Source organism: Bactrocera dorsalis, chromosome 1 (assembly GCF_023373825.1).
Source record: "Bactrocera dorsalis isolate Fly_Bdor chromosome 1, ASM2337382v1, whole genome shotgun sequence".
Taxonomy (NCBI): domain Eukaryota; kingdom Metazoa; phylum Arthropoda; class Insecta; order Diptera; family Tephritidae; genus Bactrocera; species Bactrocera dorsalis.
Genome location: NC_064303.1, coordinates 18,883,019 through 18,908,052, shown reverse-complemented (window position 1 = coordinate 18,908,052; position 25,034 = coordinate 18,883,019). Strand labels below are relative to the sequence as shown.

At 37.6% G+C, this 25,034-nt stretch overlaps 2 protein-coding genes across 3 annotated transcripts in view; both read right to left on the bottom strand.

Annotated features, from left to right (window-relative positions):
* The window catches only part of LOC105233378 (WD repeat domain phosphoinositide-interacting protein 2), a 194,669-nt gene that overhangs the window by 148,107 nt on the left and 21,528 nt on the right, over positions 1–25,034 (bottom strand). The window lies entirely within an intron of this gene.
* On the bottom strand, positions 818–25,034 carry LOC105233377 (tyrosine-protein phosphatase non-receptor type 14). Its single transcript, XM_049457494.1, has 8 exons — positions 24,064–25,034; positions 8,472–8,912; positions 7,576–8,408; positions 4,492–6,837; positions 3,062–3,280; positions 2,727–2,903; positions 2,339–2,662; positions 818–2,262 (listed from the first exon to the last, which is right to left on the bottom strand). Exons 1-8 carry the CDS (start codon positions 24,152–24,154, stop codon positions 2,134–2,136), a joined length of 4,560 nt encoding a protein of 1,519 aa, XP_049313451.1. The 5' UTR covers positions 24,155–25,034; the 3' UTR covers positions 818–2,133.

Sequence of the window (25,034 nt, the reverse complement as noted above, 5' to 3'; positions counted from 1 at the left end):
AATTCGAAAAGGCTTGGAATTTCTATTTTTGACAACACAACGGGTCCTATAGAATAAAGTTACATGAAAATGTCGTTGGCAATGTTGAAATTTACTTTTGTCACATAACCTCAAAATCTTGAAAAATTCGAAAAGGCTTGGAATTTCTATTTTTGACAACACTATGGGTTCTATAGCATAAAGTTACATGAAAATGTTGTTGGCAATGTTGAGATTTACTTTTGTCACATAACCTCAAAATACTGAAAAATTCGAAAAGGTTTGGAATTTATATTTTTAACTTAAACTTAAACATTTTTTTACTGAAAATAGTTTCGAAATTTTTATTTTTAACTTGAAATTTTAAATTTATTTTTTTAATTAAAATAATTTTTTTAATTAAATTTTTTTTTGGTTTTTTTTTACTTTCACTTTGTGTAAACTTCTTGTGTAACCTTTTTATTTATGTATTTTGACTTCATATCGGAAAAAAACGCCAAATTTCAATCAAGTGAAAAATTAAAAAAGTTTTAGGATTTCTATTTTTTACTTAAACTTTAAAAAATTATTTTTTAAACTAAAATAATTTTCAATTTTTTTATTTTTAACTTTATTTTGTGCAAACTTCTTGTAAAACCTTTTCATGTCTTTTATGTGTTTTGATATCGGAAAATACCGGAAGAAACCCTAAATTTTAATCAAAATATCTCACATCAAAAATTTGCTTTTTCAGAAACATCGTCTTTGAAATTTTTACTTCCTAACAGCATAAAAAATATTTGCACTACTAAGGTAAGTTTTCTCAAAAAAAGGAAAAAAATATCATATACCTACTTCATTGTGTTTTAAAATTTTCGCATAAATTTTGAGGTTATGTGTGAAAGTTGTTAATACAAAAGTCGTAGAGCTTCTCATTGACTACAACTTTGTCATATAACTTTTTGCTCTAGATCTCAGAGATTTGTACAAATTGGAGATAAACCGTTTTTAACCCTTAACGTTGGCTGACAGTGTATTACCGATGATCACGACAAAAATCTACTCTGTTCAACCATCCCTTTCTTTCCATTTCCGGACCTCAAATCGTACGTAAATTTTTTTTATTTTATTTTGCTTTTCAATGGAAAAAAATAGTTTTGGAGGTTATGTGAGCAAGGTGTTAATACAAAAGTCGTAGATCTCTTCATTAACTACCACTTTTGCATACAACTTTTTTCTATAGGACTCATAGTTCTGTCCGAAACCAAGATAAATCGTTTTTGAACCTTAAAAATTCAACCACGCCCCTCTTCTTCTACTTCCAGACCACAGATCATTCGTAATTTTTTTCCTTATTTTTGTTATTTTATCTTGCTTTTCCAATGGGTTTCATCCGACCAATTTTTTTACCATAATTTGTGTTGTTTTATCTTGCTTTCCAATAGGTTTTATTCTGCTATAAATTTGTTTTCCTATATTTTTTGTTATTTTATCTTGTTTTTTCAACTAATTTTTCCCCCCTACTAATTTTTTCCAATCCTTTTTGTTATTTTATCTTGCTTTCCAATGACTTTCATCATACTATAATTTTTTTCCACTTTTTAGCATTTTCAAAAGTATTTGGCCTAATAATTGATTTTCAAAATTGTCGATATTTTCCACAAAGGTTCGTTACCAACAGATTTTTACGTATTTTACAGGTGTATAGTGTCTTATCTACAAATTTTTTATGTGTTTTAGGGGTGTAGGGGTGTACAGTGTGTTATCGGTCAGTCACTTTTTCGATGGAAGCACCATATATATCATGTATGTAGGTTATAAAAAACTGTATTGTATACAATGTTGCTTAATCAATAGTTTATCGCATATTTTGAATTGTTCGTTCACATTGTGTTCTAAATTATTATTGTTTTTGTTTCGTTTCTCTTTTTTGCTTACTCATTTTGTTTTGTATAAATATAAATATCGTCACTTAAGCTAACTGTAAATTAAAATAAAAAAAACTGCGATACGCATATTATTTCGTTAGCGCGCTGTTTTAAAACTAATGCAATTTAGAATTGCTTAAATTTCGTAATAATGGCCACAAGTGTGGGGAGTGGGGAGTGAGGAGTTTGGGTTTTGGAGGGCTTGTTGTTTTTTTTTTTTTTTTGTTTATAAGGCACATTTTGGCGCTCAAATTAAACGCGTACGCTTTAAATATGTTATGAGTAGACTATAAATAAATTTATACTGCGCTAAGGACGGTATGATGCTATCGCGTTGATCACGTAGTTGACCTATAACGCGTGGTATATCCAAATCCTGAAAACACACACAGGAAAATTTTGCATTAAATTAATTGTCAAGTACCGTGTACTACAAACAAACAGCAACCCACCTCATTATGATCCAGCGTGTAGAGTAACAAATCAGCGGTCAACGTTACGCCCGAGCGTCCACCACCCTCGAGACAATGTATCAACACTGGCGGATTGGTATTATGTCCCGGTGGCACTTCGTTTGCCGACGCCATGCGCACGGAATTCAGTTCTTCGAGAAAGTCCAAAAAGTGATTCACCTCCAATGGACAATTCTGTTCACCCCAATTGGTGTAGTTCAAATGCCAAACGGAGCGATAACGACGCGATGGTATGTGAAAGAGACGCAGCTTGCTGGTAATGCAACGATCTGTGGTTTGTGAGAATTCCTGATACACTTGGAACTGTAATTAAGTGAATGTGGTGAGTAAATGAAAAGCAGTCGGAAAGTATTTAGGGCAAACTCACTTGATCAAACTCGAGCCGCTGGTTGCTATTCGGTGGCATGTAATTCAGGCCCTCCGATAGCTTTACAATCAAATAAACGTCTGCCTCCCAGACACACTGCCAGAAAATATTTGTGGTCAGCTTGTCCTGTGGCGATTGAGCAATTATGTAGAAGCGTTGATTTGTGCCAACTGTGGCCTGTAAGAAGACAATTAGTGAAATTGTTAAAGGACGGAGATCATAAAATGTGTATATAAAGATATTAATATTTTGTAAAAATGAACAAAAATTACTTATACTGAATATAACCGTATTTTATTTAAATTTTCAATATCACAATATTATTAGTTTCTTACCGAAATGCGCGACGCATTAACATAGCCCGTTTTATTCTCCCACGTCGGCGTTATGCTAACACGATTATAATCGTATGGCAAAAAGTTAGGATCGGAATTTTTCTTCGCGTTTTCTTCCATTAGCGCCCAGTCATAGCTGGCATTTTCGCAACGCTTCGGTATACTTTCAAATTCCATGAACAGTTGCGGATCATTCAGTTTCTCAGTGAGTATTGGGCACTGAAATTATGTGGATAACAGTTTTACATAAAATTCTTTATAGAGAAAGAGAATAGAGAAATATATTACAACGAGAATAAACGTTAACTTCGATTACACCGAAGCTATAATACCCTTCACCAATAACGGAGTCCCCATGCAAGAACATTATTTTAAACATTCAGTTTGTATGACAGCTATATGCTATAGTCGCCCGATCTGAACAATTTTTTCGGAGATTTTAATGTTGCCTTGGAAAATAAACTGTGTTAAATTTCGTGAAAATATTTCATCAAATAAAGAACTTTTCCATACAAGTACTTAATTTTCAATGTTCAGTTTGTATGGCAGCTATATGGTATAGTCGTCCGATCTGAACTATTTTTGCGAAGATTGTAGCGTTCTCTTGAACAATAAGCCAGGCCGATTTCGTGAAGATATCTGGTAAAATAAAAAAGTTTTCTCTAAAAAGGCTTGATTATGAACGTTCCATTTGTATGGCAGCTATATGTTATAGTGGTCCGATCTGGAAATTTTTTTCAAGTTTTGTAGCTTTATATTGGAAAATAAGCCATGTCAAATTTCGTGAAAATATTTCATCAAATAAAGAACTTTTCCATACAAGTACTTAATTTTCAATGTTCAGTTTGTATGGCAGCTATATGGTATAGTCGTCCGATCTGAACTATTTTTGCGAAGATTGTAGCGTTCTCTTGAACATTAATCGAATGCCGAATTTCGTGAAGATATCTTGAAAAATAAAAAAGTTTTCCCTACAAAAACTTGATTTTGTACGTTCGATTTGTATGGCAGCTATATGCTATAGTGGTCCGATCTGAAAAATTTCTTTAAGTTTTGTAGCTTTACAACGGAAAATAAGACAGACCGAATTTCGTGAAGATATCTTGTCAAAGGAAAAAGTTTTCCCTGCAAGGACTTGAGTTTGAGCGTTCAGTTTGTATGGCAGATATATGCTATAGTAGCCCGATATTGGCGGTTCCGACAAATAAGCGACGTATTGGAGATAAAACGAGGTGTGCAAAGTTTTAGATCGATATCTCAAGAAATAGTTCCTCAGTTCGTAAATATGTATATATAGACCGTCTGGCTGTCTATATGAACTAGTTTTTGGGATATCGATCAAAATCGACACAACTCGTCAATATAGAGTCTCTGAAGTTTTAATACTGTTCTGGGTATAATACTAGTTATACATACATAGAATTACTCACCAATTTGTCCTTTGAGTACTGTCCGGAAATGGGCTGTAGCCGCGACACACCGGTCGACCAGCGATGCATCAAGTTCAGATCGTCCTGTGCGAGTTTAACTTTCGCTGCTGTCTTGGCCGCATTCGATGACGACGCCTTCTCCCGTCCGAGCGTAGCGGATTTCTGTTTGTCCGGCGTCTTGCTACGCCCCAAAATATTCCAAATTTTCTTACGTTTACCCTCCTTGCCGGTGGTGTTTGACGAATTCGTTGTGTTCGAGCTGTGTGTTGTGTTGCTAGAGTTGGCAGTGCTGTCGAGTAGCGATGAGTTGTGTGAGCGATGATGATGATGATGCGACGCAGAGTGCTGCATGGTGGCGGCGGCCGAAACCGAGACATTAGATGAAATCGATGAGATATTCATGGCACTGAATTGTTGCTGCGCTGCATGCAGCATTGAGTCTGTGGAGTCGTCGTGCAGTGACGACGTTGTATGAGCGCGTGCGCCCACATTATTTGGCGATGTTGCAGCTGCAGCATCTGTGACGGAGGGGGAGCCGGATGCGGCGTTCTGCATTAGCTGCTGTGTCTTATGCGCGTGATGATGTTGCCTTGGCGGCGGTGTTTGCATCATTGATTGTTGTTGATGATTGCTGCCGCTATTATGCCCAACGGCCGGTGCTGCGGAGGCGGCACGCACAGCACGTTGCGGTGGCGTTGGCTCTAAGAATTGGAGTTCAGTACTAGCCGCGCGCTCAGCATACTTATGCATGTTGAGTGCCGCCGCGGCAGCTGCTTCCGCTTCGGCTTGTTGCTGCTGCGCTTGTGCTTGCGCGTGCGCCTGCGCCTGCTGCTGCTGCAGAAGCGCTTGTTGCTGTTGTTGAAGCGCTTGTTGTTGTTGCTGTTGCTGCTGTTGGTGTTGATGATGATGATGATGTCGCACTGCAGGCACTGGTGGCATTTGTTGCTGCGGCTGCGGCTGCGTATGCGTGCCACCCGGCGCCGATTGTATTGACGCTGTGCGATTACGCATCGCTTCGCTGGTTGCCGAAGAGCCCGAAGAGCGTTGCTCCATATTCCGCTGCACTACCGGCTCTGCAGCCACATAACGCGCATGTGGCACATTCTCATAAATCGGTTCGATAGAACCGTTTAAAGTGTTGCGTTGCAACGAAGCATTGGAGGCGTTCACTTGCAACTGCTGTTGTTGATGTGTTTGTGACTGCGGCACCTGTGGCAGTGGCTGCGCCTGCACGGATGGCGATGTTTGCCGGTAAATATTGTTGCTGTTGCTGGTGGCTGTGTTTGGTTCTGCATAGCTGGGTGGCAAAAAGAGATAGTCCTGCCGCAGCTGCGACAATATGGATGGTTGTTCCTCAATCATGTTTAAGTTTTCGAAAGTGCCATGCGGCAAATATGGCTGTGAATGACCGATATGCCCGGCGCCCATGTACGAGGAATGCGGTTGTATCAAGGCATGGTTGGTAGCAGTCACGCTTCCAACTGCTTGAGCTGCGCCGACGCTATTGCTATGCACATAGGGATACTGTGCATTGGGTAAATTACGATTTGACACCAGATCCGGCGAGGAGCCCGACACATATGAACGGTAACCCATTAGCGGTCGATGTGATGCGACCGCCAAGTCGGGTGTGGACGAAGAATTCAAACGGTTGACCGGATACGGTGGCGGCGGTTTGCTGCGCACCATTTGCAAGCGATGTCCCAAATCAATGTAAGCGCCACCACCACTCACACTATTACTATGACCACCAGGCGCCATTGTAACGCCCGCCGCTGTTAGATGATGATGCTGCGCATGCATAGCGGCTGCAGGTTGCGCCACATCAGGATAGCGGTGCGGCGCTAATTGACTTAGTAGCACACCATCACCGTAAATTGCGGCCGCATTGTGTACATCAGGCTGTGAGCCGGCGTAATAGATGGCGCCACTAGCGGCCGGCGTGCCAGCCATAGCGACGGCTGAGGCGCTTGACGCCAATTGCGGTTGATAGTTGGCGTAACTGTTCATTTGCGGATGATGCAATTCACTGGCGGGTGTATGATACTTCAGCTGTACTGCAGTTTCATAGTCGGGCGCTGGCCGATATGTAGGCAGCATGGCTTTCAGCCGCTCGCGCTCGTGTGCGTCCACGCCGTGCAATGCGACATTGCTGCCGTTGTTCGTTACGCTGCCACCCAAATGTCCGTGTACTATATTATTGCTACTACTGTGAAAAGCGGCAACGCCGCCGATATTATTGGCATTGTTATTGCTTAGATCCAAACAGGAGCTGCTTTGCTGCAAGCGTGTGTCCAACATGCTATTCGATAAATGCTGCGTCGAAGCGTACTCGTGGCCATATTCCTACAAAGAGAGTTAACAAATAAATAAATATTTATTTAACAAGAAAAAATGTCCACTTCGGTTGCGCTGAGGTTATAAATACCCTTTACAAATACAAACGATTTCATACAAAAAATTTGATTTTGAGCGGTTAGCTTCTACGACAGCTATAAGCCATAGTAATCCCATCGGTACTGTTTCTTCGAATGTTGTACCGTCGCCTAGGCCGATAATCTATAGAAAATTGAAGATATCTCGTGAACTGAAAGAGTTCTCCACACAAGGACTAGATTTTGATCGATCAGTTTGTATGACAGCTATATTCTATAGTGGTTCGATCTGAATGATTTTTTTCGAAGATTGTACAGTTATCTTGTACAATAATTCATGACAAATTTTGCGAAGATATTTCGTCAACTAAAAAAAATCTCCATACAAGGACTGGATTTTGATCGATCAGTTTGTATGACAGCTATATGCTATAGTGGTCCAATATCGGCTGTTCCGACAAACGGACAGTTTCTTGGAGAGAAAAGAGCGTGTGCGAAATTTCAGATCGATATTTCAAAACTGAGCGACCAGTTTGATTATATTACCAACAGACGGACAGGGTTAAATCGACTACGCTCGTCATGCTGATCATTTACCTACAGATATATTTTATAGAGTCTCCAACGTTTTCTTCTAACCGTTACAAACTTCGTGTTCAGGGCATAAAAAATACCCAGTTATATATACTCGTATTAATGTATGACTCACCTTTGCCAGCCAACTCGGCGCTATAGCACCCACACTATGTGAATGCATAGCGCCATTTGGACCGCCACCGCCGCCGCCAGACTGATGACTGGCCGCTAACGATATATTCGATGACATTAACGCATTGGACGCGTGTGTGGAAGCGAGCAAACCATGATGTAAAGCCGGCGCTGACATGAATTCTGGATTAACCGCTGACAGCGCGCCAACACCACCACCGCCAACGCCACCACTCGTTATCGCATTGGGATTGTAAATGGCACGTTGTTGTTGCTCAAGTAGCAAATCTTCACGTGAATCATTAAAGTCGCCATAAGCGTAAGCATCCATACCGCCCGCTAACACGCCACCACCACCACCAGTTACGCTCATCGAATTGCCATTCGCGCTCTCCGCATCACCCACCGACGACGCTGATTCTTCGTCTATGTAGCGTTTAAAGAATTTATGCTGTGTTACGCACAATTTCCAAAAGTAACGCGCCGTTTCGGCATCTGGAAATATGAATGAGCCCACAATCGAGCCATCCGTTTTGTTTTGTTCGATTTTAATGGTACGTTTGTCGATTGACACCGTTTGTGACTCTTTCCAGGGGAAATATTGACGCCCATTATCAGCCATCACAACCATGCCATTAATAGCTAGACCGAGCAACAGATCGTTGCCCAGAGTGTCTTTTGCAGGGAAGCGCTCCTCACCATAACCATCCAATTGCTGGCAACATTGTATGTACATTTCTTCGGCCTTGGATTGCTGCAGATGCTGAATGCCGGCGTTCTGCTGTAACACCTCCATAATGAGACTGTCGAGCAGATTGTCATCGTTGGCGAGACCTGCAAAGAAATCATATATGTATTTTCCAAAAAGTATGGACCAGTTTGTTTAATTCCTCCTACCTTGTAAATTCTTCGGCAACACCAGCGACTTCTTCAGATTATCCTTTGTCTGTTTGTCATTTTGATGACTATCATATTCGGCTTGTCGGCAGTAGAGCGCTAACAGTATGGCAGTGCGTATATCGCAAATAATTTTACCCTCATAAATATCACTTTTCAATTGCAGAAAATAATAGCAACGTGTCAAGTCATCACTGCGCAATGGATCGACATAATGACGCACGCGTAAATATATTTTCGTACTTGCTGCATATTTCTCTAGCTGTCTGCTTAAGGAGCGTTCCAAATCAACCCATTTCAATTCGTCCTCTTTACCCTTCACCACATAGCGTAGACCGAAAAATTCGGGTTTTTGTAGATTTAGTCGCTGACAGACATTGTCTAAACACTCTTGTCCCTTGCTTTCCGAACTAATTGTACAATCAACGGTCGTGGAGGTTTCTGTAAAGTGAAATTAAATGTTTTGTATTTAAATAAATTTTTAAAAGTAGTATTTTATGGATTCATATAAGAAAAAAAATAGACTGGTCAAGCCTGAGCTGGATCAAGTCAAGCCCATTAATGACTCCAATATAATATCCTACGACAGCCGGTTCTACGTCAGCGGAATCGACCCGGATGATCAAATTTGACCCGGACTGACAAAGAAAAAACAATAACATTGTTACGTATTTTAATACATATCTTTATTATCGACTTCAAAATAGGTTAATTTTGCACCAACACAAGCATGTCAATATTTAATCCATATTTTCATACTCTTGTTATAAGCCTCGGATGGGATGGCTTTCAGTGAATTTTAAGTTTTTCGGTCACTTTTCGAAAGCCATTTGCTAGATTGTTGGACAGATTCGAAGTCATCTTCAGAAACTCAAGACTCGTTGTTGCTGTTGTTGTAACGGTTATCTAGTCAACGTTGGGATCTTAAGGTTCAGATAAGTTGTCATTGAGGTCATCCAACGGTAGGCCCAGGATGTGTAGGGTTAGCTGGCCATACAAAGAGGTGGTTAGTGTCATGCGGGGACTCGTTGCATGCTGGACATATATTTGATATATCAGTGTCGATTCTGGATAAGTAGAAACCCAATTCCCACAACAGCCATTATCGGAATCGACCCAGATTTTATCCGCCAATGGCTATATTTTCGGAGATCTAACCTCGTTTGGATCAGTAAAAGCGTTGTCAAGCAACTATTTTGCCACCTCATTAACAGTAGAATCAAACTACTTACATAGTAAATTTGTCCGGCTGCCTGGCCATAGCGGAATCGTCTGTGACTGTAAAGTCGATGAGCTTGAAAGAAGTAATAACCTTACCCAATTCCATTACAATGGGAACTGGCTCGGAGAGAAACCTAAAAGTTGAATTACTAGCACTAAGCTTAATCAAATGTGTTGCTGGCTCTAGGCCCTTTGTTGATATGTGACCAACACGACAGATTTAGAGGATCCGACCTTTTCGAGCCAAATTTTGTTCAGCGATGAAGCCAATTGCTGGCTCAATTGGTAGGTAAACAAGGAAAATTGCCGCAATTGCTACGAAGAGCAACCTGAAGAGATGTAAGAGCTGCCATTTCATCAAGAAAAAATAACGATTTGGTGTGGTTTGTAGACCGGTGGAATCATCGGTCCACAATCACCAACCAACTATTTATTTGATACCTGAAATTGAAGCTCGTGATCTCGGCGACATTTGGTTTCAACAAGACGGTGCTACTATCCACACATCGCATCAATCAATGGATTTATTCAAATAACATTTAAGTTAGCAGATAATTTCACGTTTTGGGCTGGTCGATTGGCTACCAAGATCGTGTGATATCACACCGTTAGACTTTTTTCTGGGGGATTATGGGGAATGCCGCTTCGATTCGGGCCTTGGAGCAAAATCTGACGCTTGTCATTCGCCAGTTACCAGTCAAAATGCTCGAACGAGTCATCGAAAATTGAACTCAACGGATGGACCATCTGAGACGTAGCAGCGGCCAACATTTGAAAGAGATAATTAGATGATTTTTGACCTGGTAAGATTACATTTTTAATACGTAGCATGATACATTTCACACACAGATGGATTGATGAAAGTAATTTCGATTAACTTCCAGCTGACAACAACAACTATAGATTGCATTCTCAAGTAAAATAACGAATTTCGAGTTAGGAATTTTCAATAAGCCAATTAATTAGCCGCATATGATATACATATACATACATATTTTCAAATAAACTATATATATGGTTATATCGAGCGAAGTAGAAACATAGCTGACATTAACTTTAATGGCATATAATAAAAATTAAATTCAATTAAAAAAACAGTAGCACAAAAAAGTTTTCTTTTAACTGGAGTTGAAGATTGCAAGTAACCACAGTCATAGATGCACAGATATGTAATACTTTTATAGGTCGACCAAAGCACGACAGCTGTTGCGTGAATCCGTCTGTTATTCCCCGCTGTAGCTGCGGCACTGCCAATGTCACGCGTTTTGTTTATAATAATAATTGGCATAACCAAAATCGAAATAAAAAACCAACAAATGTTATTAGTATTTCATAATTATTATTAGCGGCAATATCACCTAGAGTTTCTATGCATATAAACAAACGTTTATACTGGTTGTAGACAAATGAATTTTTATATAAAAGAATGTTTGGGCAATAAAAAGTTGACGGCGAAATCATCTTTGCATACCAATGAGCAAAGTGCAGACGTAAAGAGGAATAATTTTAAACAAATTAAAAAAAAAAAATTATATATGAGCTCAATTTATTGAATGATCTATGACAAATTTAGAATTACATATAATTTATTTTTTATTGTATTTACTTCTAATATATTGCCAATTTAAGTAGAATAATAATGTTTAAATGGAGTATATCGTGGTGTTGCCAACACTAGTTCGATTAAGTGACAACAGCTCCATCTTTGACAATTGGGATCCCTAACCTTTTCTTGTCAAAAATAAACTTTTGGTTAATTATTCATAATTTTTCCTATACTTTCTCAACTTATCTGATCTACAGTGATCTTGTTGCCCTATATATAAGATCGCGTTTGGATATAACGGGTTTTTCAATAGGGACACTACAAAAGTAGACCGATAGGGGCAGCAAACGACGCCATAATTTTCCCCGCTCCTTTGGCATTTCTCTACAGTAAGGTTACCATTTCATCATGGAAAGATATGCGATCCAGCAACGAGTCGAAATTATTAAAATTTACAACGGAGTCAGTGCTCTCAACTTTAAGAGCGCAACGTTTAAGTTTTGGTCATCATATTCGTGCTGTCAGGTTAACAATTGAGCGCCTATTGGAAAAATTTGAATCCAAAGGCACAGTACAACATGTTTCCGTGCCCGTGAGACAAGAAAGTGGTGTCGAGAATATTACTGGCGGTAGCGCATCAATTGAGGAATACCCAAATCAGTCTCTCACACGTCGTTCTTAAGCGTTGGGCATCTCTGTGACGTCGTTGTGGCGAATGTTAGAAAAAGATCTTGGCCTACATCCTTAAAAGATCAAATTGACACAAGAACTGAAGCCACTTGACCACCAGAATCGTCGCACGTTCGTGTATTGGGCTGAGCAATAACTTGAAAATTTTATCAAAAAATCATCTTCAGTGATGAGGCTCATTTCTGGCTGAATGGCTTCATCAATAAGCAAAATATGTGTTATTGGTCAGGCAGCAATCCACACGTATTCCATGATGACCATTGCATACTGAAAAGATTACGGTTTGGTGCGGTTTATGGGTCGGCGGCGTCATTCTTCCGTGATGATCAAGACCGACACGTTACTGCGAATGAGAATCGCCACCGCTCAATGATATTCGAATATCTTTGGTCCGAATTGGATGATATGGACTTAGAAAATATTTGGTTCCAAAAGGACGGCACTACAAGCCACACGGCGAATATCATAATCGATTTATTGAAAACGAAGTTTGGTTAATGTGTTACCTCACGAAAACGCCGTCAATTGGCCGCCTCGGTCGTGCGATTTGACGCCGTTAGACTATTTCCTGTGGAGCTACATAAAGTCTACAGTCTACGCCATTGGCATTGGCAACTCAGTTGCGGTGACTAAGGCCTATTTTGAAGCAAAATATAAATCTAATTAAAATTTACAGGTTGACAGTTCTTAACTATATGTTGTAAATCGGGTATATTCTGGATATGATATATAATTCACCCGAGAACTGAGTTACTTTACTTATACTAATATGAAAAAAGCACAAAACACTCTAATGAATGAATAAGAAAAAAATAATAATATTAATAACTAATCGCCATTAAACTGTTGAACTGCGGTCTTTAAGAGCATAGCATCATAAAATAACGGTAATTTAGATTATAAGATAAAAATTATTAATCACGAAATTTAAACAGGACAAGAATAAACAAAATAAAAAACAAATCTGATGATAAAAAATGTGTGGCAGAATGAAAGAGATAAATTATGCATGCAAATAAACGTTAATAACACTCAACAACAAAAATATGGCAACGGGAAATGAGCACCAACTATGGCAATATAATTTGATGTCGATAAAAACACGTCAGAATACCTTTTTTGCAGTGAGAAATGATCATATAAAATTCTTAATATTTAATAGACAATTTGGGTAATTTTTGTCAGGAATGAGAATGCTTCTGTACATCCTAATCTTTCTATCAAAAAATCTGTAATTTAAATTATGCTCAAGAATTATAAAAATTGCTAGTTAGAAGGTAAGATAGCAGTTGCGATGCGACATAGTATATCACATTAGCGAGTTATAACCTTGACAGACGGCAGTATTAATCCGGATTAACTGCGGATTAACCGGAATAAATCAGGAGTTAGTGAAGTTAACTCCGTTGCATCGGTTAACTGCAAAATCCGAGTAATAGTTTTGGAGATACAGCCTTGAAAACTTGTGCGCTAGCGGCTAACTCGGCAAAGTCCATCGTCTTTAAGCGTGTTTTCCTCGAAACTGTGTTTTTGAAGTCGGATAGGAAGATTTCACGAGAACTATTCAACCGATCTTCATGAAATTTTACACAGGTCTTTGAGATACAATTCATAAATACTAGAGCTTTTTCTCGATTACAACTTTAAAAAAAAATGTCGCGAAATTTTCATTTTTTTTTTTTTGTAATAGATAATGTCTGCCAAAAATCCATTTTCAGTCTTTTTTTCTTTCATCCAAGTCGTAAGTTAAGATTTTAACCAAAACGCGTATTTTTTCACTTTATGAGCACCGATTTCTTCATCCGCTGTGATGAGATTACCTCACCTCTGCCACACCCTTCTGCTGTCATTTTGAGCAGTGTGCGTTTCGCTACCTGAGCGATAACTAAGTGAAGTGGTGAGAGCTCAAGCATGACTTCAAGTGCCGCCGTCGGGCGTGTGCGCAGTTGCATGTAAGTCCTTGCAGCCTCGTTAGTTGGAGCGCTGCCGAAGTCTTTGCGATGCTTTTGAGACCCAAGCCACGGCCTCATAGTGATTATCGGTCACACGATCATGGTGTACAACCACCTGACAATCGATTGCACACCATTACTGCTTTAGTCGCTTTGACCATGGTCAGGGCAACATGCTGCTTTCACCGAAAAGTTGAATACAGCGTTAGACCAAGATATTGGACCATGTAAGTCATCTCTACCTGTCTGCCAAAAGGGTGAGGTTCCTGAAGCCAGGCAGGGACCGAGAAGATCCAGCCCTTAGGAAGAAAACTTTTTTATTTGACGAGGTTTCTTCCTGAAGTTCGGCATGTATTACTGTCAAAGACCATGTTAAAATCTCTGAACATAACATAAAGGTATAGCTGGGAATGAACTGACTGATTGGCTCGCCCGCTCCGCAGCATCCAGAAACATGGTAGGAACTGAACGCTTCATCGTGGTTGGTCCTCATACCACGAAGGAACTGCTGCGCAAAGAAGAAGGAGTATGCAGAGACAGGTATTGGCAACAACTCCAAGGCCTGAAACAAGTTAAGTTGCTAATGGGTATAGGAATTTACCAATATACTGGGGGTAGATGGCTCTTTGTGACTTAGGAGAGAGCACAATAGACCTAAGGTCGCGGAGCAGTCCTAATCTATTCATCTTATGGCAAATACATCCTATATAGTGGTCCGACACCGACGGTTACAGAAAATTTGCAACTTCTTAGAGAGAAATTTTCAGATCGACATCATGAAACTGAGCTCCTCTTGTTCACGTATATACAGACAGGCGGACAATCAACTCTGCATATATATATTTTTTTATTGGGTTTCCGACCTTTCCTTTTGGCTGTTACAAAATTTAATAAACACTGTTCAGTAAGCTCAAAAACATCTAATGTTTTTTTCACTTAGCCTACTTTTGACGCACAGTGTAAGATAATTAAAATCAAAAAATAATTTCCAAGAGAATATCAACTGGAAACGCAAGATTTACAAATACATATATTTATGCATAAATAATGGCAAAACGCATTGCCAAAAGTGGCGACCAATGAATAAATTAAATTAGAAGCTAATAAGCCATAAATATTGGAATTTTTAATTGGACATATATAGTGATTTCCCAATGGTGCACAAAAATGTAGATTAGGAGAAAAATATTTTGCAAGATAAGAGCGTAAATTCTTAAGATAAGTTGAGGCACTTGTTTGCTTAAAAGGAAAAAGAATATAATAAACAACAGACTTAAGCACGGACCGGAAATGGCGGAAGGTAATCATAAAGTTAGGAAACAATAAACGATAAAGTTATTTGATTTTGTTTTTGTTATTAAATTGGTTACAAATATTGCTTAGAGATATTTAGCTTAGTCAACTATCAATATGCACACGCAAAAAGTTTTATATCTTTCTTATCAAGTGCTTTAAGCGAATGCCAAGTGTTTGCCAGATAACTAAAATATGCGTTAGAAAAGTTTAAAATAATTTCGCTTTAGTGAAAAAATTTGGAAAACAAGATATTTTACTTTGCAAAATAAAGTGTAAAGAAATTCAAAAAATTATTATTATTATTTTTTTTATTAAGGGGTTTCTTGAGTTTCTTCGCGTAATAAACAGTCTCTCTTTAACAGTATAAAAAATTAAATATTTTATTAGAATTTTTTTATTGTTAAAAACATATACTATTAACAAAGAAATTCTGAAATTTTTGGAAAAAAAATATTTTAAACTCAGTCATTGCGACGCCATTTCTAGTGACACCTCGTAAAAAAGATGCGCCCGCGTTGGCAGGATAACTAAAGGGTGATTTTTTAAGAGCTTGATAACTTTTTTTAAAAAAAAAAACGCATAAAATTTGCAAAATCTCATCGGTTCTTTATTTGAAACGTTAGATTGGTTCATGACATTTACTTTTTGAAGATAATTTCATTTAAATGTTGACCGCGGCTGCGTCTTAGGTGGTCCATTCGGAAAGTCCAATTTTGGGCAACTTTTTCGAGCATTTCGGCCGGAATAGCCCGAATTTCTTCGGAAATGTTGTCTTCCAAAGCTGGAATAGTTGCTGGTTTATTTCTGTAGACTTTAGACTTGACGTAGCCCCACAAAAAATAGTCTAAAGGCGTTAAATCGCATGATCTTGGTGGCCAACTTACGGGTCCATTTCTTGAGATGAATTGTTGTCCGAAGTTTTCCCTCAAAATGGCCATAGAATCGCGAGCTGTGTGGCATGTAGCGCCATCTTGTTGAAACCACATGTCAACCAAGTTCAGTTCTTCATTTTTTGGCAACAAAAAGTTTGTTAGCATCGAACGATAGCGATCGCCATTCACCGTAACGTTGCGTCCAACAGCATCTTTGAAAAAATACGGTCCCAATGATTCCACCAGCGTACAAATCACACCAAACAGTGCATTTTTCGGGATGCATGGGCAGTTCTTGAACGGCTTCTGGTTGCTCTTCACCCCAAATGCGGCAATTTTGCTTATTTACGTAGCCATTCAACCAGAAATGAGCCTCATCGCTGAACAAAATTTGTCGATAAAAAATTTTCGAACCGAACACTGATTTTGGTAATAAAATTTAATGATTTGCAAGCGTTGCTCGTTAGTAAGTCTATTCATGATGAAATGTCAAAGCATACTGAGCATCTTTCTCTTTGACACCATGTCTGAAATCCCACGTGATCTGTCAAATACTAATGCATGAAAATCCTAACCTCAAAAAAATCACCCGTTATTTAAAGGATCATCTAAAGTGTTTTAGTTGAAACCTTAACTTGGACGAAGGAAAAAAACTGAAAATTGGATTTTTGGCAGACTTTAAAAAAAATGAAAATTTCGCGATATTTTTTCTCAAACAGGTGGAATCGAAAAAAATCCTTCGTTCCAGGTTTTTTAAAGTTGTATCTCAAAGACCCGTGTAATATTTCATGAAGACCGGTTGAGTAGTTCTGTAAAAATCTTACCAACCGACTTCGAGAAAAACGCGTTTACAGACGGCGCACTTAGTCTAGCCTCGAGCGCACAAATTCTCATAGCTGTATCTACGAAACTGTTACTCGGATCAACTTGAAAATTTAAGGGGGTATTCTGATCTGGGATTTAGGCTTTCAAAAATATGACCTTGGAAGGATTTTTCAAAATCCGACATATTTTCGAATACCCCCTTAAGACAATATTCTAGAGGTGTTGTAGAATTTAAAAAGACAAATTCAATTTTCTGAAGTCCGTAAACCCATGTAACCCCTTGAAGCACACTAAATTCCAGAGTGGCAAACAATATATTAAAAACAAATAAAATTAACATTTCAAAAAAGAAATCCTAAAACAAAAAATTCAAAATTTTAAATAAAATTTATTAACTTAAAATACTTTGGAAAAATAAATTCAACCCCAATAACGGAATTAAAAATTTTTTAACCCCAAAAATCGCATTAAAGTTTTAATTTTTTTTATAAAATTAAAGCAATTTTTAAATAAGGCAATTTTAGTGGCCAATGTAGAATTTGTTAAATTTTATAATTTAAATATTGAAACGTTTTGTTCGTAAGAATCGTTTATTCTGAACTAAAAAGAATTTTCTTGAAAAACGTAATTTTACGAGCTGGTCCACTTGGCTGGTAGATCTCTTGTAATTTCCTCCAGGCCTCTAGTGAAGTAGTGCAGTGTCTAATATGATTTAACTGCGATGGCTTGACACAGAGCGTAATGCTCGCAAGCGCCTTCTCATCTTTTGCGTCGAACGCGGCTGATTCTTCTAGCGTTGCATTTTCGTTCTTCACATGCTTACCAGATACGATTCCCCATAAATCGGCATGAATAAGGACACTTTTCATGTGGACTGACCACGACGAATAATTTGCATCATCGAGCTTATCAATGGAAAACAACCCAGAAGTAGCCATTGTTAGTTGCAATAAAATAACGGATTTAATCGTGTAAAAATTTGTTTCGCTAAACGTTTGAATAGTTACGTATGTTGATTGTGCCTTTCTTAAGTCTCATAATCTGTTAAATTTTATCATTTAAATATTGAAACGTTTTGTTCGTAAGAATCGTTTATTCTGAACTAAAAAGAAATTTTTTTTTTAAGACAAATCACAAGAAGAATACAATGATTAGAATATAATAATTACAACAAGTAGATTGTGTTGCAAGTACTTTCAACAGAATTTTCAAATTAAATTTATCTATTTATATTTTTTTTTAATTAAAGCACACGTTAATGTCCTAAAAACATTATTCTATTCCAAATTTGCAAGTATTAAAAAAGTAAAAATTTTTTTTTGAAAAAAAATTTTTAAAGCAAATTAAAAATTCTTAAATAAACTTTTTTAACTAAAAAAAATTGTTGAATTTTTAATCTCTAATACCAAATGGAAAAAATAAATTTAACTCCATTATCGGAATTAAAAACTTTTAATCCCAAAAAATAAAAATTACAAAAAAAAATCTATTTTCAATCCCAAATATATAAGTTTGAAAATGTTTAATTAAAATATTCGCAATCTTGTTCAATCCTAATAAACTATGAACGATTTAATATTTTTCATTCCAGTTTCTTCTTTTTTGTAAACCCTTAAGCATAAAATTTGTCCTCACCATTTTATTCAAGCCACGTTTTGTAAAGATAGTTCGTTAAACAAAAAAATTTCCGCCCAAGGGCATGACGATCGTTCGGTTTGTATGGCAGCTACATACATATATGTCAAAGGGTCCGATATCGGTGGTTCCGACAAATGAACAGCCTCTTGGATAGAAAGGATGAGTATAAATTTTATAATGATATCTCCAAATCTAGACCAAGAGATATCGCATGTGCTTAGCAGACGATGGTCGACCGCCAGTTCCTGTGTGGCAGATCATGTATACACTTAATAGGTTCTCCGACGTTTCCTAATTTGTAATTTCTTTTTGTAAACCCTTTAAGCAGAAAAATTGTCCTGACCACCAAATACATTTTTTCGGAGATACTCCTGGAGATCCACTACAAAACCAAATGAGACCAAAATTTCTAAATATGTAGCACGTATAATTAAAGTACATTAAATTTTGTATATATACATATTTTTTATTTATTTGTGATATAAAAGGCCTCTTCAAAAAAACTCGAAAAAACGCGGATTTTCATACTTGCGAGTGGATATAACCCTTTAAGTGGCTAGTTCTAACGAGAATTTAAAAAAATATATAAATTATTAAAAACATTATATTACTCAATAATAACTAATAAACTACGAATGACATGCTCTTTTCAGCCAAAAAAGTAAACTCTTTCACTCTACGCAGACTGTCATTTTACTAAAAAATTCATTAACTTATTAACGTTTCAGACACTATTTTTCTTAGTTTGCTCTAATAATACAAATTCCTAGGACCAGCGTCACTTCCACTGCCTTTTTGAAAATGGTGCTTCCGAAGGCCCGCCCAATCGCCGATATTTTGTATAGAAATATCACCTTTGTATACTCTTAATACATACTAAGCCTGAAAGAAAAAATTGCTGTTATCTTTTCCTCCATAGTAAGATACCGAGAATATTTCAGTTATGTATGCAAAGCATATAAATTATTAGGGACTCGAATGCTAAAGAAAACATTAGAATCATAAACTTACTTAAAGAAACAACAATAATAATAAAACTCGAAACCTATAAAATCAGCAACGCAAAAAACATAACGTCAATTGCCAAACAAGCGGCGCTACGCACTAACGCGCTCATATAGTAACCGCATTCTTGCATAGATACAAACATATGTCCATACATATGTACGCACTTAACCACATACATAACAATTAAAACGATAAAGGAATTTTAGTTGCCTTATCAAAAATTATTAATGGAAAAAAAAAGCTTGTTATTAGCTAAGCACACTACAACCTCAATAACTGAATTAACCGTGTTCAAAAGTAAACTGTTAATAACTGAATATCAATTGCGTGCAGCCAACCTAAACGACGAATGTCAGCGTCACAGTTGACGTCAACATCCGCCGTTGACGGCGCCTACAATGGCGTTAATAATGAAGACAGAACACCTCAAGAATGAATAACGCTAATAATAAAACTCAACCGAAAGAGGGAGAATAAAACAATTTTTATCTTAAAATAATTAGCAAATAAAATGCATACAGCGTTAAATTAAACGTGCAAAACACAATCACAAAAACATGAATAGCAAAGTCAACTCATATAAATACAATTTCTATGGTGTATGAGTGTTATAAAGTAAATAGTATGGTATAAGATGCTAGGTTTATTATTCAAGCGTATATGGGTATGCTTAACTAGATGTGACGTTAAAATTATAAAACAAAGAATGGTTGGAGTGGAATGCGGTAGAAGAAATGTTGTTATAAAAAATTGGCGCACTAAGAGAGTAGAGAGCGTAGATCTTATAGTTGGAGAAACAATGTGGGTGGAGATAGAATAAAAACAAGAAAAGAATATAACTTCGGTTGCACTGAAGCTAGAATAGCCATCACAAATAAAAATAATTCCGTATTATGACAGTTCAGTTTATATGGCAGCTATATGCATAGCGGTTCGATCTGAATAATTTATTTGTAGATTGAACCGTTGTCTTTAACAAGCACGCAGTCACCGGCGAATCGTTGCATCTTCGATAGGTCAAGTCCTACCGATGTCTGCGATGATTTAGGGGCCCAAGCCACCGATCCATATGTAATAATCTGTTACACGATCATGGTGTACAACCATGTGACAATCCTTGACTTGAAGCCCTAGGATCTACCAGCTAGTCGATTGCTCATCATAAGTGCTTTCGTAGGTTTGACTAGTCAGATCATCATGCTGCTTCCACCGCAGAGTGGAATCCAGCGTGAGGCCAAGATATTTGACCATATTAATCATCTCTATCTTTCTGCCCCCGAGAGTTGAGTTCCTGAGGCCAGGTAGAGATCTGCGTCTCGAAAACGGGACGATGGCCAGGCCTAGTGCCCTTTGTACGACATCGCAAAGAGTGTCCCCAAATTTCTCTCTGGCTATAATAACAATGCCGTCCGCATACCATTGACAGCGAATTCCATTGTTAGTTAGCAACACGAGGAGTTCGCCCACGGCAGGGCTCTATAACAGGGAGATATGATCAAGTATTTGGCAGTTTCTACGTACCAAAAATGGACCGATGTTCTAAGCTGTCTAAGTGAGATCCTTCCTAAGACACTCGGACCTAGCTAAATCGATTCCGCTTCTCACGCTGTTCATATATATATGGATCATGTAAATACTTAATAGGTTCTCCGATATTCCCAAATGGGCAAATTTAATAAACCATTAGGATATAATCAATCATATTACTAATATAAAGAGAGAGAGCTAGAATCCAACGCAGAATAACTATTGCCAACAGATGCTACTTTGGACTAAGTAAGCAATTGAGAAGTAAGGTCCTCTCTCGACGAACAAAAACCACACTTTATAAATCACTCATTATTCCAGTCCTGCTATATACTTGTAGCGCAGAGGCATGGACGATAACAACATCTGATGAGTCGACGTTACGAGTTTTCGAAAGAAAAGTCCTGCGAAAGACTTATGGTCCTTTGCGCGTTAGCCACGGCCAATATGGCATCCGATGGAACAATGAGTTGTGTGAGATATACGACAGCATTGACATAGTTCAGCGAATTAAAAGACAGCGGCTACTCTGGATAGAACACGTCGTCCGAATGGACGAAAACACTCCAGCTTTGAAAGTACTCGACGCAGTACCCGCCAGGGGAAACACAGGATGACGAAGACCTTCACTCTGTTGGAATGAACCTGGTTTCGCTTGGAATCTTCAATTGGCGTCATATTGCGAAAAGAAGAAACGGCTGGCTCGCTGTTAAACCATTTTTATAGTAATCCAAAAGAAACGATAAGCCATTAACACGATAATTGGGGCATTGTCACCGGACTTGTGCAAACTGCCGATATGGAAATTCCCGAGCACCTCATTACTGCACAGCAGTTTGTAGAATCAAGGCTCTTGAATCTTTGTATATCTGAATAGGGATCTCATAACCACAATAACACCTAGCAAGATGGTGAAATTTATGAGAGTGCTGAGCTTAAATAATTATGAGCATATTGTTGAAATTTTACTGGGAAATGGCGCTGTATAATTTCCAATGTGTTTGTATGATATTATGTCTCACATTTTTCGTTAGGAGACAGATACAAGTACATACATACATATATATATCTATTCCGAAGTGTCCATTCCCGCGACAGTGGGCTCTACGTAACCAGAACGGACCCCCATTTTTATCCGTCCAAGGACTGTCACACGGACAGCATTCACCCAATATATTTCAAAAACTTTTTTGTCGTTACGGCAGAATTCTGTCGAGTTGACAGTCCTTGACCCGAAAAAATCGGGTCCGTTCCAATTACATAAAAATAATTGCTCTGAGCTTTTAAAAAACGAAATACAGGAATAATATGAACCAGTATTGCAGCTTGCATAATTCAAATAAATTAATTAAGAGGAGTATGACTAATGAGTTTAAGTTAATTTTATGGAAATGCATATAAAAAACGAATATACTTTTATTCCAAAGTATGTTGACGTTTAACGTTTTTAATTTTGAGGATTTTTGAGAAATCGACGTAAATAACTCAGAGTTTAATACATACCCGGTATTAAATTTAATGCTCATAATTACAAGGTTTTATATAATTACAGAGTTTTGACTTCTGGGTTAGTTGAGTTGTAATAGCTATTTAAAGGGTGATTTTTAAGAGCTTGATAACTTTTTAAAAAAAAAAAACGCATAAAATTTGCAAAATCTCATCGGTTCTTTATTTGAAACGTTAGATTGGTTCATGACATTTACTTTTTGAAGATAATTTCATTTAAATGTTGACCGCGGCTGCGTCTTAGGTGGTCCATTCGGAAAGTCCAATTTTGGGCAACTTTTTCGAGCATTTCGGCCGGAATAGCCCGAATTTCTTCGGAAATGTTGTCTTCCAAAGCTGGAATAGTTGCTGGCTTATTTCTGTAGACTTTAGACTTGACGTAGCCCCACAAAAAATAGTCTAAAGGCGTTAAATCGCATGATCTTGGTGGCCAACTTACGGGTCCATTTCTTGAGATGAATTGTTGTCCGAAGTTTTCCCTCAAAATGGCCATAGAATCGCGAGCTGTGTGGCATGTAGCGCCATCTTGTTGAAACCACATGTCAACCAAGTTCAGTTCTTCCATTTTTGGCAACAAAAAGTTTGTTAGCATCGAACGATAGCGATCGCCATTCACCGTAACGTTGCGTCCAACAGCATCTTTGAAAAAATACGGTCCAATGATTCCACCAGCGTACAAACCACACCAAACAGTGCATTTTTCGGGATGCATGGGCAGTTCTTGAACGGCTTCTGCTCTTCACCCCAAATGCGGCAATTTTGCTTATTTACGTAGCCATTCAACCAGAAATGAGCCTCATCGCTGAACAAAATTTGTCGATAAAACACATTTCGAACCGAACACTGATTTTGGTAATAAAATTCAGATTTGCAAGCGTGCTCGTTAGTAAATCTAATGTCATAATGTCAAGGTCTTTCTCTTTGACACCATTCTGAATTCTGGGTCAAATACTAATGCATGAAAATCCTAACCTCAAAAAATCACCCGTTATTATATGCACTCTAATCCATTCATTCCGTTTGCACACATTAGTTTGTATTTACTTTCCGTCAAGTGTCAATATTATGCACCGGCAGAATCAATACGTTACGTTGACAAAGCACTGACGTTAAACTACAAAAGGGGCGTATAGGTATTTATCATCCAATTGGAATATACGTACATACATATTGACGCATGCACACACAAATATACATTTTTATCGCACACCTTTCAATCAATTGTCAACACTTAAGCCACTTGCTTTCGCCAAATAAAGGCAAAGAATTTTTATATGATTATTACAAATTACGTGAAAATGTGTGTTTATCAGCAGTGAAATAACAAGAAAAAATCATTTATTCAAGCAAATCGCAACTTACACAACAGCTAATACATTTGTACATATGTATACACAGTAAAAATTATTTTTGAAACATTTATATGCTTGTTTAACACCCCCACAAAGTTTTATTGTGTAGCATTTACGTACGAGAACACAACAAACTATTGTTCAAAAATAAAAACTCACCTAATAAATGATGCACTGAGATGACAAACAAGCTCTTCGATGTCACGTTATATTGACGATACTTTTTCAAAAATTTCAGCGGCATTATCATCTACTAATTAGTATTGCTTTGCACGGGCACTTTGCTCAATGTTACTTCGCTGCGTCGAACGCGCAGTCACAGTCGCAGCTGGAGTTTGTTTATTGTCGCGTTGCTTTTACACACTGTAACGCAGTTGACGTTTTTCGTTTGCTATCGGTCGCCTTTCACGTTAGGCTACTAGGCACATTCAACCCACAATTGGACTTGTTGCGCTCTCGCACTCAGTCACCAACTAAGGTATAACGTTTCTGCCCGTTTGGAGCAGCATTAGCGCATACAATCACACGCACTTTTTTGTCGTTTCGTTAGCCATTTGCATATAAATTACACAATTTGTATTTTTTTCTTCGCTTGGTATTTCTATTGTCGTTGAATAGGTAGAATTTTACGTGGATAGAACTTAATATTAATAGGTGTACACGTACACTTATTAGACGCCTCACAAGAACTCAAAAGCCACAATTATTAATGCTTGCTTAATGGGCTTATTAGACACAGTATTACACTTTTTTATTTTATTTAAAAGATACAAACCAATTTAATAAGGTTGTATCTATAACCACATGCAATAAATTTAACGAAATCTTTACGCACTAATTAAAGCGGCTAACAAATATTTGTAAGCAACTATATTATAAGAAACTTTCGCAAATTTTCCACGCTTTCGCAGTTGCCCGTCTGTTCTCGTTTAGATGTTTATCGACTTTCACGTATTTTTTCGTAACAATATATATGCGGTTTCGTTAATTGAAAAATAAATAGACACATATAAAAAATATTAACAAGAAACTTAAATTAATTTTAAGAAAAGAAGAAAGAATTTCGTTGCGTGTTGTGTCGATGACTGTAACTTTGATAATTTTGACAGTCCACAAATTTTTTAAACGAA

Bases quoted from the DNA above. Each gene is read 5' to 3' on its own strand.
- LOC105233377 (XM_049457494.1), bottom strand. From the start codon at position 24,154: ATGATAATGCCGCTGAAATTTTTGAAAAAGTATCGTCAATATAACGTG. The intron at 6,838-7,575 runs GTGAGTCATACA...CTCTCTTTGTAG, and splicing joins CGCCGAGTTGGCTGGCAAAG to GAATATGGCCACGAGTACGC. The intron at 2,263-2,338 runs GTGGGTTGCTGT...GTGTGTTTTCAG, and splicing joins ACACGCTGGATCATAATGAG to GATTTGGATATACCACGCGT.